The following is a 16,204-nucleotide window of genomic DNA, read 5'->3' on the forward strand; positions in this document are numbered from 1 at the left end:
TTCACCGTGAAAAATGAATTTTGTTAGAGCCAATCAAATTCAGTGATTCTCCGTGAAAATTCTATCCAGCCGATTGATTGACCAAAATACTGGAGGTATAAAAGCACCATTAGAATCCAAATGAAATATTACTTTTCTGTGTTGTAAATATATTCATTATAAATATATTATAATGTGTAAAAGCACCTTAATTAATTAATGGAATTCTTAGGCTATGTTTACATGAAGGCAATAAAAACGGTCTTTCCGTACCGATAGATGTCGCATGTCATTCAAAAATATAGAGGCACATTTCTTTTGACATTATTCTTTCAGTGGTTCATCTCAGAGTTTTGTTTTCCCGCGCAACTCACAATAAATTTCATGTGAGAAGCCTGATATATTTTTTAAAATATTTTATGACTATTTATTTTTTGAAATTTTTCAATTTGCAAAAAATTATTACTGTTTTTTTATAAAACAAAAAAGTAAGCAATGAGTTCATTTAATTTGAGTAAAATTGGAGAATTGTTGGAAGATACTAGTCAAAAGAGTGTTAGCACAGGTGTGTCTTTTGCTGGAAAGTCTCTTAAACTTAACTCTGAAAATGATGGTATGTATTTTTTTATTAAAAATTTTTTCTTATAGACTTGTTTCAATTTAATGATTATTAATGATGTACTTCTTTCATTACATAATATAGTCTAACATTTCATTTATTGTTTGTTTTTGCCTTTTTTCTTAACGTTTTTATATTAATAAAAATAATTTATAAATATTTCAAGATGACAGACAAGATTAATTTATAATATTATTAAATTAATATTAAGCCGTCATATGATGAGAGGAACAAATTTTGTCAGATAAATGGAGAAAATTGAAAAAAAGTACTGAAAGAGCAAACATTTACTTCTAATAAATGTAAACACTTCTAACAAGTTTCTCCTCTACTCTAATCAAAGGAAACTTTTGATAGATAATGTTTTGTTGATATTATAGATTATTGACAGTTTCAAATCATGACTTGTTGGTTATTATTAATACACTAAGAAAGGTCTATTTTATTACATTTTACCGAAAATCGTTTGCGGTCTCTTTCTAAAAAATTTGATCTTTTATAGAAACAATTTAAAATACCTTTTTCCAAAAATGAAAACATAAGAATTTTAATGCTACCTTCAAAAGTTAAAGATTTTTCTTCAAAGAAACTACAAATTAAATATCAAGATTTTACCATACTTTAAGTAATTCATAATGCAAAAATTTCTATCGTTAGAGAAATATTAGGGAATTCTGAAAATGAAATTTTGCAGGCACTCTGAAAAAATTAGGAAAAAAAATTGTTTGTGTTCTACAGGAAAAGAAGTCGTTGATGCCATTAAAAACTGTATAAAATTGGAGTATTTAGATCTAGAGGGTAATACTTTGGGTCCTGAAGCTGCTAAAACAATTGCGAAATGTTTGGAAGAACATGGTTCAAATTTAAAGCGCGCTCTTTGGAAGGACATGTTTACAGGTCGAATGAAAGATGAAATTCCATTAGCTCTAGAATACCTCGGGAATGGACTTTGTACTGCAGGCACAAAACTCGTTGAACTTGACCTTAGTGACAATGCATTTGGTCCTATCGGTGTAAAAGGATTAGCAACTTTATTAAGTTCTAGCTCCTGTTACAGTTTACAAGAACTAAGACTTAATAATAATGGTCTCGGCATTTCTGGTGCAAAAATGTTGGCTCAAGCTTTACATGATTGTTACTCGAAAAGTGTAAAAGCAGGCAAGATTAATTTTTCTAAATATATTTTGTCAAATATAATTAAAAACATATCATTTTAAAAAAATCTTTAATTTATCAGGTAGTCCATTGGCGTTAAAAGTTTTCATTGCTGGAAGAAATCGTTTAGAGAATGAGGGTGCAACCGCTTTGGCGTCAGTTTTCAAACAACTTAAAAGTTTAGAGGAAATCGTTATTCCACAAAATGGAATATACCATGCAGGTATATCAGCATTAGCTGAAGGGCTTTCAGCGAATTTAGGTTTGCGAATATTGAATTTAAATGACAATACAGTTGGACCAAAAGGAGCTCAAGCTCTTGCTCGAATTTTACCCAATTTGAAATGTCTTGAAAATATTAATCTTGGAGATTGTTTATTAAAAACAAAAGGAGCTATAGTTTTGACACAAGCTCTTGGTGATGATGGCAGTTATCCAGCACTCACTGAATTAAATTTAAGTTATAATGAAATTCGAAGCAATGGTATTGATCCTATCGTTCAAGCTGTGGCTCATAAAGCACAATTAACGAGTTTATTACTCGATGGTAATTTCTTTGGAAGTGAAGGTCGTGAGAGTTTGAAAGAAGGTCTTTCTGCATGGGGAAGACTCGAATCTCTTGGTACTTTAGAAGAAGATGCAACTGATGATGAAACTGAAAATACAGATGAAGAAAGCGATGAAGATGATGATGATGATGATGATGATGTTGGTGATGAAAACATCAAGATACAGAAAGATGTTAAGGCTGGAATTATTCAAAGTCCTGCTAATAAAGATGCAAAAAAGCCAATTACCATTCCTGAATTTTTAAATTCTCCAAGTGGAGAAAATCTTTTGATTTTAAAACAGCACGGAAATAAAGCACAAGATTTTATTGATCATGCAAAAGTGAGTCAATTAAAAAATTTATTAATCGCTCATAAAAATAAACTAAAATTATTCTTAATTCTTAAAATCTTAGTTGAAAATTTTTCTATTTGTACTCAATTTTTCATAAAGCTTGTGACTTTTCCTAAAAATTTTATTTTTTCAGTGTACAGTAGATAAACAAAATCAAGATACCTCATTTTCTGAAGAACTACTTCGCATTATTATGAAAGTATCTTCTCTTTGTGGAAGTGGATTTATGGATGTTCGAATTTATGCCGAAAGTTTATCTGACGAATTATATTTAGCATTATTTTCTCATGCGATTAAAACTAATCAAATTCATGTTTTGAATAATAATCTTCTGGTCAATTTAGGCTTATTAAAAGTAAGTAATTTTTCATTAGTCTATTATTTTTATTATTATTACTAATGAAATGTCCAGGGCTAATAATCGACTCTTATAAATAAATAATGTGAAAATTTTTAAACTTTTCTTCAATAATTATTCAGTGACACATGTCAAGCATTTAATAATAAAGTAATAAATTATTTCCAGGGTGAAAATAAAGATTCTGAAAAAATCAACGTGAATTTGGAGGGATGTTTTAAAGCTTTGGAGATAATTAGTCAAAGAAATTATTTTCTTTCGCAAACTAAGGAAACGCTGAAACTTTTTATTGATAAACCAATGAAAAAAGGTAGATCACAAGTAATTGATCCACTTCAAGATGTAAAAATGTCTTTGAAAACAGCTCTTGAACGGATATCAATTGTTTAATTATTACAAGAATATTTACTGTATATGCGTCTGTTTGTTTGTTTATTTATTTATAACAAATTTTCTTCAAATCACATACATTACATCAAAAATATACAACTCATTGTATGTTTCATTGCTTACATTGAAAAAAGAAAATGAAAATAATACTTTTTTATGGGACATATCTAATTATTTACCTATAATATAGAATAACTTTATTTTTATCTTGAAATGTGTTATTATTTTAATGTAGTACTTATAAATTGAAAATGGAACAAATATGTATATGTGACGTACTTTGAAAAAAGGGACCTAAGAAGCAAAAAATTATATAGGTTATTATGATAGTTTTACTTTAATTAAAAGTTTCTTTTTAATTATGTAAAATAAAATTTTTTTTATTGCATATTTTGAATGAATAATTTTGAATTAACAATTGTTTGCATTGAGAGTTGATTCATTTTTTGCTTCTTAGGTCCCTTTTTTCAAAGCATGTCACATAATAATTATAATTATAAAATTGCACTTAATTTAAAATTTAACATGTTCGTGCTCCCAGCAAAAACAAATGTTAAGAAAAGCAGAATTTTTTTTATAAGAATGCAACATTAATAATAAAATAAGGTAGTAATTAAATAATAATGTTCAATTTTGAAAGAAAACTAAACACTCACTCAAATTCACTATTTTATTTATTGATTTTATTCATTAATACAATATTTTCTTGACAGCAAAGTAAAACAGTTTTACTTTAAATTCTATTCAGTAATTGAAATTATGAACGAAGGTTAAAGAAAATTTAAAGAAAATCCCTATCTCGTATTATCCTTCACCGTTGGGAAAACTATAAGTCTTAGGGTAGATGAAATAAACACCATAGGAAATCGAAATAAATACAAAAAATTATATATTTTTCAAATTATATCTTTCAAGGGTTAATTATTCAAGACTGAAAAAAAATTTTATGGATTATGTATATTACTACATTTTTACTCTTCTTTAAAATCTGTAGAGACTAACTTAGTGTGCTCTCAATTCAAAGTTTGTTTTTTAATTACAATGTTTATGTGAGAGTCAAACAATATTGTTTTATATTTCTTTTAAAGAATCCATTGGTGACGGCATCAACAAATACAAAAAAGTTCTATTATTATTGGACACTTCCAGTGCACGTAGAGAAATCTAAATTGCACTTAAGAGAAATAGTGTGAAGAAAATCAATAATACATATTATAAAAAAAAATTGATTTTCTTTACGTTTTTTTTTTCATCGGTTAAAGCTTATAACCAATTATTGAAGAAAGTAACAGTAAAATTTTTTTTTATATTGTAAATACAAAATTTCTACATGTTTATTGTTAATAATTAATAAATAATAAAAAAACAATACGAAAAAAAGTCTTTCTGATTAGAACATATTATAGAAGTCAATCATACCAGAGTAAAGAAAAATTAAATATAGTTAAATTAACCCACAATTTTCATAGATTTTAATATATTTAAGGGAATGATGTTATTGCATGATAAAAATAATAATAATTTACTCTTCTTTTTTTAATGTATAAAAACGTTTCTCATAATCAGACGGATCCCAGCCTGGATGGAAAAATTCATTTTCTAATGGAACGCAATGTTGAGATGCTTGATCTACCATGTACTTGGTTGCCTGCAAAATAAAATACAGATAATTATTTTCCATATAATTCATATTATTTGTATAGAATTTTCAGTTTTTCCTTAAAATTTGCAATTTGTAAAAGTTAGACAATAAAAAGTCGAAAAATTATTATTCATATATTTAGATGCCAAAGAAAGTTGACAAAAATGTAAGTATTGAAACCTTAAAATTACTTGAAATAAACAGAAATTTTTTTAATTATTTCTTTTGGTTAAAGATTACATGATTAAAAAAAACTGTTTTGTCAAAAAATTTAATTGTTTAGTTAATATATGACATACAAAAATATAATAGTGAACTTACAAGGAATAGGGCTAATTGTCTTTTCTCTATTGGAGTAGAAGTATGTCCTAAATCAGAAGGATAATTTATCTCCCAATTACTTTTTCCTAAATCAGTTACTATCCAGTCGATACATTTCTCTTCACTTACTCCAACCGACTCCATTATCATCTCTAAAAAAACATTATTTTATAAAAAATAAATTAGTGAAATCAATTTAATCTTCTAATAATAATAATAACTGACATCGTAGATATTATTTGAGGGTTTCTTTCGCATCAATCTAACGAATCGATTGAAGTGCTAAAAAATAAACCTTCTCAACAAAAGAAGTTTCAGTGTTTCCTTTAAGAAAAATCAGTAAATAATAAATTACTCACTTCGTGCATTTGGTGTTGGTGCATTCAAAAATCTCGTTAACAGTGGACTGGAATCAGAATCTTCAGAAAAAACATGTGGATAACGTCTCATGAGCAATTTAGCAAGTAAGATATTTCCACGATTTCCAGATAAAGTTAATGACGGTGCACACACCATTTCATCTTCTGTACGCCTGATTAGTAATACTGTCCCTTTGTATCTTTAAAAATGAAAATTAAATCCTTCAATTTGTAAATATGTAGAAATATAACTGAAATCGATGTATATGGTCAAGTCTCAGAAATCTTTAAAATTTACAATAAAAAAATTTTTTTTTTCATTTTATTCCTGTTTGCATATTTTATATTTTTATAGTATTGTACCTTGAAACAAAATAGATTAATTTAAATTTAATGATAGATGAAATAAACTGCATCTCTTATTTAATAGAACATTAATTTCATGAATATTAATTGGCAATTTTTAACTTCTTTTAAAATAAAAAGCAGAAAGGACATAAGTATTAAAAGTTCTAGAGATTAACCCATATAGTGAATAAAATTTAGAAATAAATACCTAATAAGTTGTTCAGCTATATTTAAATTAAGATATTGTCGAATCGTGCTACGAACTATATTTTCTATTGCAAGTGGCATTTTGGAGGTAGCTAGAGGTAATACGTCATCAAAAGTTGCATCCAGTATCTTAAGAAAAACAATTCATCATTATTAATAATACTGTGATAAATATCAAAAATTTTAATTAAAAATAGTTTGAATTAATATAAAACTTATTTATTTATTATTATTTATTATTTATTATACGGACACAGAAATGTCCCGTACGTAGATAAAGTACTTAAAAAAAAATTTTAAATATAAATTGTTACCATGCTTTTTATTGTCGGATAATTCATAGCAGCCCAAGTTGCAGTATAACCACCTATACTCCATCCATAAAGAATAATTTTGTTTTCTGGAAATCCGAGATGATCGATAGCGAATCTCAAAACACAATCAATAGCGTTCTCCTCTTGTGCAGGATACGGAGCTCCCTTTGTAAATTATAAAATTGTTTAGTTGTTACTGAAAAATTTTCAAAATCTAAAAATCACTTTAATATTTTTTTAAAATTAAAATTCAATTTTAACAAGAATGTCTCATTTGAATCAATTGGATAATTAATATAACAGGTTGACAAATTTTCATTTCATTAATGCAGAGGTTTTTTTTTACTTTTATTTATAAGATATTTAAAATTAAATTACAAAATAAATTTTTCTACAAATTTTCAGAATTAAATGTTTTAAATTGAAATGAGATATTCTGTAGAAAATTTTTATACTTACAGTACTATTGGCAAAACCTGGGTGATTCCATCCCAAAACGGAGTAACCACAGGATATTGGAGTTCCAATAACACCTGTTTCATAGAAACCGCAGTTTCCTTCGCAAGTTATTACTAAAACGTCCCCATTAGAAAATCTAATAAAAATAATGCTAATAAATACAACTTTTCTTTTAAATTTTCGAAATAGTATTGTATAATAGAACTATTTCTAATCATTAAAATTCATTTTTGTAAATTGCTTTATGAATTTTTCACAAGTTATTCAGATGTGCCTTTTGAAATTATTTATCAAGTGTTATATAATGTAATTTAATGCTAAATAAAAACTCTTTGAAATAAAAATTAGATTTAATGAAAATTCCATTAAATAAGAGTTCTGTTAAATACGAATTCAATTATGAGAAAATACATTTTAGGTGAATATTCGAATGAGCAGAAATTTAATTACTAAAATTCCTTGCTAATCCCTTATTTTTCTATTAAATTAAATGTTATTACCTGCTATTTTTTCGATTAATAAAAATAGTGTCTAAATAATTTCCATCTGAAGTACCAATTTTAAACCGTTCTGCTCCTCTTTTTATGAGATCACTTCTACCTTGAATCTGAGCTGTTCCTGAAATTTGAAACACCCCCCCCAAGCCCAAAAAAATATTAACTTGATTCAATTATTTTTTCAATTCTCATTACTGAAATAAAAAACTTACGTAAAATCCAATTAATAAAACTAATACTTCCGGGATACATCAGTTTAACAGCAATCGTATGCGCAGTAACATAGGATATTATTTTACATGGCAATGCAGCAATATACTCCTTGCTCGTTTGTCGTCTGTTGTTACTTCGTGAATTGAAAATTTTCTCTAAAGTCTGCTTTTGTTTTCTTACACCCCTGGAAATAATTTGGTTAAAGGGTAATTTTTTTTATCCATTTTTCGATGTAAATAAATGAAAAAAATAATTTTATATTTTTAAAGTACAATACATTACCCATCTATTATTGCAACTTGAAAATCCACTGGATTAGCCCAGAATTCAAAATCATATTTATTTAACTCCTTTCTTGCTTCCGATGGATTTCTGACCTTGGCTTCTTCAAGAATCTTTATGAATTTTGTATATAGAGGATTGCTAGCTCTTGAATAACCTCGCGCTACTAAAGAAGTGACAAGAATTAAACCAGCACCAGCTGCAAATTTTGTCAGTGAATAAAAATCAAAAACTGGTGTGATACGACGATAGATTAATATTGCCATCAGAGGAAAAGTGTACAAGCTCAGAGACCACATCGTCACAAACTGAAATCAAGGTAAATGATCAAGTTTTTAATTTACACTGAAAACTTTTTTAATATTAAATTGCTTAAGTAATTTTATAATATTTTCTGATATTGTTCCATGATATTTAAAAAAAACTACGTTTTTATTATCATTAATATTTTTATTTGATGAGTTTCCACTACTAATTTATAAAATCCTCTTTTCACATCATCATAATAATTTTCAGTTATATAAATCAGTTCTAACTAAATCAATGTTTTCTTTGAATCAGAGTACTTTCTTTCTTTTTGTCTGCTTAAATAATATATCAACCTTTTAGTAGACCAACACGGGCTTTTTTAGTTTTCCATAAAAAATAATATATTTAAGGGTCAATAAAATTTTCAACTTGAAATTAGTAAGTCTGGCTGATTAAATAGATTTTAATCTTCTATATTTTTTTAATGATAAAACTTACAGATGTGATTACTTGATCTCCCCATCGTTCCAAACTTTTAGGTTCGTAAGGCCTCTATAAATCAACAGTAAATTCAATGTTTAATTCACAAAGCCAATATAAAATATAATATTAAAATTATTGTTAAGGTAAAATGATACCTACATCCACAATATTATTGAGCCACGTAAATTCGTAAATTTTATACAATCGAGGACTAAATGTACAACGCCATACAGTTTGCATTAATGACATTTTTTACATGCAAAACAAAAACTTGGCTGAAATCTTTTACAATTTAGTTGTGCTTGTAAAGAACCAAGCAACATTAGAAGACCTCAGCGTGTCAAGTTGACAGTATACTGTAAAAAAACAATTTAGTGTATTAAAATATGATGAAAGTAATGTTTTACTATTTTACACAATGCAACCTGACATAAATTTCTTATGTTCAAAAAGTACTTCAACTCTAAGTTTTCATAGTAATTTGATATAATTTCAAATGGAATTAAGTGTAAAATTATTGTTCATTGTCGGAAGGTTTGACCATCATATTCAACATTACGATATCGTAATTTTACCTTCCGCAGATTGTCCAAATAACCATCGAATAATATTAACATGTCGTATGCAATTTTTTTTGCAAGAGGTTATGTTGAAAATAAGTTAGAGCATGAAAACATATATATTATACAGGTTCATACATACTGCATCTGCGCTTCTTTAAAAAGCAGAGATGGGTCATAACATTCTTTAAACATGTACATATTGACGAATATGCCTACACTTTTATGTCCTTTTCTAACACACGTGTTGTCATGGCAAAACGAAGAGAGCCTTTTATTTTATTGTGCGTTGGCCCTTAGTTGTTAAATCATGGTTCCGCTCATCTTCCGCTGGCCGGTATAGTATGGCGTTTCAGCATTGTTGTTGTTGAAAAAAGACCTCAGATTAAAAGTTTTAACAATAGTGTCTTGTGTAATCTATGGGAAGAAGTTTAAAAAAACATTATTAAAATAATAATTTTTTAATGTTTCGAATATATAAAAAATAGCCGTAAATATGAATGTTCGAAGAAATAATGGTACACCTGTTGACAGTTTAGAAGAATTAGGCATTCCAGGACAAAATTCACTTAGAGATGCTTTAACGAGTTGTGAAGATCCATTAAAAGCTATTGAGGAGTTTCAGGTAATTGATATATATATATAAATAAACTGTGATATCTATATTTTTAAATTGATTGTCTATTAAACTGAATTTGGAACGAAGTAGCTAAACGTTCAATTTACATGGAACATTGTTTCTATTTCATCACATGTCTGGCGAAAGAACATTAAAAAATGTATATCCAATTTTTATAAAATAATTTTTCTAATTGTTAGAAAAAAATTCGTTTTTACACCTCTGGCTTATTGACATTTTAAGAGTTGGTTCTTCCATTTTGTATTTAAAATTTTCGATTACAGATATATATATTCATATATTCATTTATCGAACAACATATTTTAGATGCAAAATGGAATTCTACTACCTTCATTGCGACCCATGCTACCTTTATTGGATCTTCATGGAGTTCGAAGATTAGATTTCCATGCCTCGGTTCTGGAAGAGTTACGTGAAAAACTTATTAAACGAATAAATGAAATTGGAGCCGAGAGAGGTGATAAAAGTTCAGCAACTGATCGTAAATTAAAAGAAATGTTAGCAAAAAGTTTTCCTGCTGTTAGAATCCCTGCACTTAGACCAGTTGTTATGTGCATTCTTCGGAATACTCCTCACATTGATGATAAATATTTGAAAGTTTTAGTAAGAGAAAAAGAATTGTATAATGATGCTGATACAGAAGTTAAAAGACAAATTTGGAAAGATAATCAAAGTTTATTTGGAGATGAAGTATCTCCCTTGTTTAGTGGTTATATCATGGAAAAAGAACAAGTTCTTTTTGATCATCAGAACTTAAATAGTCTTTTCTTCACTCCTTCACCGAAGGTAAATAATGTTAATTTTACTTAATTTCAGAAAGTAATTAAGGAAAAAATGTGTTGTTCCTAGCATTATAATGCCGTTATTTTAGGTTAGACGACAAGGAGAAGTAGTGCAAAAATTGGCACATATGATTGGTCACAGCATTAAATTATATGATATGGTTTTACAATTTCTTCGAACTCTATTTTTAAGAACGAAAAATATTCATTATTGTACATTAAGGGCAGAATTATTAATGGCTTTGCACGATTTAGAGGTATGTAGTAAATTAAAAGCAATTACAATGTTTATTAGAATATATTCAATGAAAAAAGAAAATATTTACTCATTAAAGTAAATAGGTACAAGATATTATATCAGTAGACCCATGTCATAAATTTACATGGTGTTTGGACGCCTGTATCAGGGAAAAGAATGTCGATGTGAAAAGATCAAGGGAATTACAAGGATTTCTCGACAGTATTAAGGTATGAAGTAGGTTAATTATAAATTTGTTTTCTTTATTATCAATTTTCAATAGACGTATAAATAATATTTTGTTTTAGCGAGGCCAAGAACAAGTATTGGGTGATCTAAGTATGATTCTTTGTGATCCATACGCTGTAAATTTTTTAGCTAGCAGTGCAATAAAAATTGCATTTCATCTTATTAATGGAGATTCACTTCCTAGAGAAAATGCAGTTTTAGTTCTACTTCTTCGAATGCTTGCCTTGGGCCTCTCTGCTTGGCAAATGATTGATTCGCAAGAATTTAAAGAACCCAAACTTGATAGTCAAGTTGTTACCAAATTTCTTCCAGCGTTGATGTCTCTCATGGTAGGTTGATTAATTTTTAATTTCGTGTCGACTGTTTTTCGAATGCTTCAAGGTCATATATTGAAATAACTTAAAAATTGTGTAGGTAGATGATCAAATACGACAGTTGAATCAAAAGCTTCCTCCTGATGAGAGAGAAAGTGCCATTGCTATAATAGAACACTCTGGACCACCACCAGATGCTTGTCAAGCTTATGCTGAACTTTCTGGTGTTGCTGCTGTTCTTTCTATGTATTATGCTCTTCATGTTGGAGGCGGAGGTAGTGGCGTTACTGCCAGGGGACGAGGAGATGCACGAGGCCTTATGAGAGTTTTATCAACATTACAAAATTGTCAAGGACAAAGAGCATTTGAAGATCCGTTTCTACATACATTGGTAAGTTTCTTAACAAAATCCATTTTCTTCATTAATATAAAACACTTATAATACGAAGAATTAAATATAATTCAATATTTACCTTAGGTTTCCTTACTTATTGTGAATTTAGCCGATGAATTTTCAAATGAATCATTTTGTACAGTTATTTTTGATGAATTCTTTTTGACGAGTTTAGGAAGAGATAATGTGATTCGTCATTTATTGAAGTTATTGTGGTACATTCATTCTAAATTACCTCCAGCTCGATTACATACTTTGATGAAAGCTCTTCAACCAACTGGTCAAGTAAGTCTAGTTTTTATTTATTTCGAAAAAGTTATGCTTTTACCATTTAAATTACTACGTACAATATATGAATATAGCAAGCAGCCTTTAACCTCTTAAATAGGGGTTTCAGTATAAAATATTATAAAACTCGGATTTTCTTGGAAATTCTTTAACAATATTTTCCCCTTTTTGCTCTTAAATTAATTTAATTTAGACTTATTTCTAAACAGAAAGGTTTTCAGTATAAAAAATACTAAAACTCAATTTTCTCAAAATATATAACAAGTATTCTGAGAGAAATAATTTTTTTTTTAGCACAATGAAACAGTACACAGTCTTTATGAGGCTTTACATAAAAAACTTATCAATACATCAAATGAAACACAAACTATGGTTTCGAATCAAATGGATACTCTTACTATGGACTGTTCTGCTTCACCACTTCCAGGAATATCAACTCCCAGGCAAGGGTTTCCTTAACTTTGTTTAAAATTAACTATAAATTTTATATTTGTATTTATATTATATTTAATAGAAAATTATATAATTTAACTCTTCTTATGAAATGTTATTTTTTGGAATACATAAATATTTGAAATGCTATTTCTTAAATACTTTATAGCAAACTGTTTCTCTTCTTGTTAAGTGTCACTTATTGGGTAAGCAATAACAAATTCCTCATTTGAAAAATATTTTTTATTTGCTAATATAAATTCACTGTTAATATAATTCTGTTAATTCTTTTTTTTTTTTTTTATCTTAAACTACTTACGAATGTGTCCAGGTAATCTGAATTTAATTGATAAGACATCAATATCATTGAAATATACCGTGAAGAATCCTTAGCGTTTATCAAATTGTTCAGCTGCGAATCAATTAAACTTAACCTGTTTAATTGAAATTAAACATATATAGTAAAACAGCTTTTGAAATATTTTTCAATAAATTGATTTTAAATTTCTATTAAATTAAAACCACAATGACTGTAGTTTTAATTTATATTTTTGATTCTAATTTACAGGAATTGTCCACATTCCAGGTTTTCTTACATGTTTCGTATGTAAACCTTTAGCTGAATTATAAATTTATGTTCAACTTAAAACAGTTTGAATTAATTAATTCTAAATAGAATATTACTTACATTTTGATAGTAATGAGACCGACAAGATTCCACTCAACAGACTTAAAAACTATATTTTCAGCCGTTAAAGCAAATGTGCTTACTATTGCTTTTATCATTTTAACTCTTTCTTTGCTGTGAGCGTATAAAGTTGGTGCACATTGAAGTAGATCTTGCAATCTTTGTTATATGAAAAATAAGTACAATTATTATACGTGAGTTGGTATGAAATACATAAGAAAATAATAAAACCATACTTACATACTATTTAATTTATCTATAAAAATTCTACGCCGTACGGCATTTGGAGCTTGAGAATCAACCAAAGGAGCAACGGAAAGCTCTTCTTCAGATTGATTAACATTACTCACATTTTGATCATCTTCAATTATAGTACCTTTTAAATATGCTCGTACCTATGAAAGAATAAATAAATAAACGTAGATTATTTTAAATATCTATACTTGAATATAAACGAAAGACTTTTATGAAACTTTAGTTTCTTTTTACTGTTAGATGTTGAACACGAGGTATGTACACTGATTTTTCGAAAGCTTTTAAATTAATCTAACTCGATTAATAATTTATTATTTTAATAGTACCTTTAATTGCAACTTTTTTCCTTCTTCTTGTAGAACTGAATAATCTGGAACGGTTTTAAAACTAATATTATCCATAATTTCCGTCTGCTTGATTTCCCTATTGAACTGGAGTTCATTCAGCTTTTGACAAAGTGTAATATATTTTTCATGTTTTTCTAAATTTTTAAAAATTTCTTGTTTATCAATTTCTTTTCCAAAAAGCAATCGAAGTGTATCTTCTGTAATCCATTCTTTAAAAACACTTTCAATTCGTTTAACTAATGAGCCAATAGTATCAGCATTATTATAACATTTTTTTGATAATTTTCTTTCTTTCTGAAAAACTGACTCTTTTCTTTGATTCATTTTTAATGTATCAGACGAAACTGTTAATTTATCATTTTCCACTATATCTTCAACAAGAATAGACGTTACACATGTTTTATTTTGGTTTTGAGAAGTAACTTCATTATCTTTCTCCACGTTTGGTAATTGAAAAGTAACGCATTTCGTTTTACCTTTTTCAGGTAATTCAGTGCTAATTTTATCAATGGTTTCTCCCGTAAAATCATCTTCTACATGTTGAACAGATTCATGTGGATCAATTGAATTTTTATAAATAACTTCTTCGCCCGGACTATTATTTTGTTCATTTTCAGGTAATAATCGAAACTTGGGGGATTTTTCATTTTCTCTTAACCATAGAGGACTTGATAACATTTGCTCCAATAAATAATTTGCCGCACCATAACAAAATGAACTGCAAAAATTTTTTCGTCGTCTAACATCGTAAACTTTATTTCTTGATGTTGATATATGATAACGTTGAGATATTACTTTAGTCAATAAATTTTTACAAAGAGCATAACCACACATCTTCTCTATCGCTCTTTCTTCAATAACGTCCTCCATATGACATTTATTTATATGGATTAACTACAACACAAATAAAAAGAAAACAATAACTGCGATGAGAAAAACTTCCAGTAATCATAAATTTAAATATAATCATTTACATTTTCTAGTAGCCATTCAGAATTAACGTCGGATTCAAGTAATCTTTCCACTATTGTTTGTGCCTTAGCATCCAATTCCTTTTTCTTAATAATAGCTAGTTGCATCTGGGCTTTACTGTAAATACATATTTAATTTTAAAACTATGGATATAGTTTGAGTTTTCAAAATAATTTATTTCTTTTTTTTTTTAACAAGGAATAAGATTTATAATAACTTTTTGTATGATATATTGCATTTATTTTACGAAGCTTTAAAAATTTATCGATCAACCTATTTTTTTTAAACATACAGTCTGAAATTAACAAATTATTGACATTTTTAAAATTATAAATTTATTTATTTTTTTTTTTTCATTTTTTTGTCTTATTTAAACTCAAATATATAATTTCTAGATTATATAGATTACTGAAACCCTTTACTTATTAATTATGGAAATTTTATGCTTCATAAATAAATAAAATTTTCTTTTTAATATCTTCAATTAATTTCAAAGTTGTAGTTAATTTTAAATTAATTATTTAAGTAAAAAATTTTGATTTTTTAAATCTATTATTTTAATCTCAAAAATTAACATATTTAATTATTGATATAAGACTAAAAAATTAATTTAATCTTAAATATCTATAAAACTATTTTTTAAATTGTTATTAATGATATCTTAATAGAAAAATATTTAAGAAAAAACATTTTTTTAAGTTATATCCTTTAACAAACATAACCTTTACCTCTTTTATACTATAATAATTTTTATATGTCAATTTTGATAATACTATTAATTTATCACAGTAAGATCGTTAATTTATATTTAAATGTGTCACTTATCTAGGTTTTTATAGAATATATTTTTCTGTTATTTTGAAAGTTGTAAAAATGTTTCATAGTGGAAGAATCATTCCAATACGTTCAACGAAATGAACATTTAATAAATAATATATTTTCTTACCTCATTTTTTTTTTCCTTTTAATATTTGATACATTTGCATTTGTAGAATTCATTTTTATTTATTTATATTTCTAATTGTTCACTTCTTCTTAATGACTTTTTATCAAAACAGAAACAAATTTTCATAACATTTGTTTTTTTGTTTATTTTTATAATCATGTGGCCATATCTTTAAGGCGAGTCCAGAAGTAGCCTAAGCATAATAAGTGTGCACTGTGCAGTCACACGTCACACCTCGTAAAACAAGCACTGTCAGGGTTGTGTATAGAGAAACCTCCAAATTGTAACACTTTTCGAGTGCAGGATCAACAAAAAACTGTC

At 27.2% G+C, this 16,204-nt stretch overlaps 4 protein-coding genes across 4 annotated transcripts; 2 read left to right on the top strand and 2 right to left on the bottom strand.

Moving 5' to 3' along the window:
- Window positions 1–305: 305 nt before the first annotated feature.
- On the top strand, window positions 306–3,610 carry LOC127290718 (ran GTPase-activating protein 1). Its single transcript, XM_051319481.1, has 5 exons — window positions 306–592; window positions 1,337–1,756; window positions 1,836–2,644; window positions 2,790–3,011; window positions 3,183–3,610. The coding sequence occupies exons 1-5, from the start codon at window positions 475–477 to the stop codon at window positions 3,402–3,404; spliced, it is 1,791 nt and encodes a 596-aa protein (XP_051175438.1). The 5' UTR covers window positions 306–474; the 3' UTR covers window positions 3,405–3,610.
- Window positions 3,611–4,060: 450 nt separating this feature from the next.
- Window positions 4,061–9,508, bottom strand: LOC127290719 (phosphatidylserine lipase ABHD16A). The gene is made up of 13 exons (XM_051319482.1): window positions 9,354–9,508; window positions 8,938–9,134; window positions 8,794–8,847; window positions 8,047–8,354; window positions 7,764–7,948; window positions 7,555–7,672; window positions 7,055–7,190; window positions 6,596–6,760; window positions 6,283–6,410; window positions 5,727–5,926; window positions 5,368–5,519; window positions 4,879–5,052; window positions 4,061–4,663 (listed from the first exon to the last, which is right to left on the bottom strand). The coding sequence occupies exons 2-12, from the start codon at window positions 9,025–9,027 to the stop codon at window positions 4,927–4,929; spliced, it is 1,662 nt and encodes a 553-aa protein (XP_051175439.1). The 5' UTR covers window positions 9,028–9,134; window positions 9,354–9,508; the 3' UTR covers window positions 4,061–4,663; window positions 4,879–4,926.
- A 135-nt stretch (window positions 9,509–9,643) lies between these two features.
- LOC127290717 (negative elongation factor B) lies at window positions 9,644–12,825 on the top strand. The gene is made up of 8 exons (XM_051319479.1): window positions 9,644–9,963; window positions 10,285–10,764; window positions 10,850–11,017; window positions 11,103–11,228; window positions 11,307–11,576; window positions 11,662–11,952; window positions 12,040–12,240; window positions 12,538–12,825. The coding sequence occupies exons 1-8, from the start codon at window positions 9,835–9,837 to the stop codon at window positions 12,700–12,702; spliced, it is 1,830 nt and encodes a 609-aa protein (XP_051175436.1). The 5' UTR covers window positions 9,644–9,834; the 3' UTR covers window positions 12,703–12,825.
- A 78-nt stretch (window positions 12,826–12,903) lies between these two features.
- Window positions 12,904–16,071, bottom strand: LOC127290721 (putative RNA polymerase II subunit B1 CTD phosphatase RPAP2). Its single transcript, XM_051319486.1, has 6 exons — window positions 15,884–16,071; window positions 14,940–15,054; window positions 13,945–14,859; window positions 13,604–13,758; window positions 13,364–13,522; window positions 12,904–13,109 (listed from the first exon to the last, which is right to left on the bottom strand). Exons 1-6 carry the CDS (start codon window positions 15,934–15,936, stop codon window positions 12,977–12,979), a joined length of 1,530 nt encoding a protein of 509 aa, XP_051175443.1. The 5' UTR covers window positions 15,937–16,071; the 3' UTR covers window positions 12,904–12,976.
- Between the last annotated feature and the right edge of the window lie 133 nt (window positions 16,072–16,204).

The sequence above is a fragment of the Leptopilina boulardi genome, unplaced genomic scaffold (assembly GCF_019393585.1).
Source record: "Leptopilina boulardi isolate dan_hultmark-lab unplaced genomic scaffold, ZJU_Lbou_2.1 LbouV2_80, whole genome shotgun sequence".
Classification (NCBI taxonomy): Eukaryota; Metazoa; Arthropoda; class Insecta; order Hymenoptera; family Figitidae; genus Leptopilina; species Leptopilina boulardi.

Coding starts and splice junctions, on each gene's coding strand:
- LOC127290718 (XM_051319481.1), top strand. CDS start 475: ATGAGTTCATTTAATTTGAGTAAAATTGGAGAATTGTTGGAAGATACT. Junction 1,757..1,835: donor CTCGAAAAGTGTAAAAGCAG/GCAAGATTAATT, acceptor TTAATTTATCAG/GTAGTCCATTGGCGTTAAAA. Junction 2,645..2,789: donor ATTTTATTGATCATGCAAAA/GTGAGTCAATTA, acceptor TTATTTTTTCAG/TGTACAGTAGATAAACAAAA.
- LOC127290719 (XM_051319482.1), bottom strand. CDS start 9,027: ATGTCATTAATGCAAACTGTATGGCGTTGTACATTTAGTCCTCGATTG. Junction 6,761..7,054: donor CAGGTTTTGCCAATAGTACT/GTAAGTATAAAA, acceptor TAATTTACAAAG/GGAGCTCCGTATCCTGCACA. Junction 5,053..5,367: donor GACAATTAGCCCTATTCCTT/GTAAGTTCACTA, acceptor TTTATTTTGCAG/GCAACCAAGTACATGGTAGA.
- LOC127290717 (XM_051319479.1), top strand. CDS start 9,835: ATGAATGTTCGAAGAAATAATGGTACACCTGTTGACAGTTTAGAAGAA. Junction 9,964..10,284: donor AAGCTATTGAGGAGTTTCAG/GTAATTGATATA, acceptor AACATATTTTAG/ATGCAAAATGGAATTCTACT. Junction 11,229..11,306: donor GATTTCTCGACAGTATTAAG/GTATGAAGTAGG, acceptor ATTTTGTTTTAG/CGAGGCCAAGAACAAGTATT.
- LOC127290721 (XM_051319486.1), bottom strand. CDS start 15,936: ATGAATTCTACAAATGCAAATGTATCAAATATTAAAAGGAAAAAAAAA. Junction 13,523..13,603: donor ATAGATAAATTAAATAGTAT/GTAAGTATGGTT, acceptor CATATAACAAAG/ATTGCAAGATCTACTTCAAT. Junction 13,110..13,363: donor GGTCTCATTACTATCAAAAT/GTAAGTAATATT, acceptor TCAATTAAACAG/GTTAAGTTTAATTGATTCGC.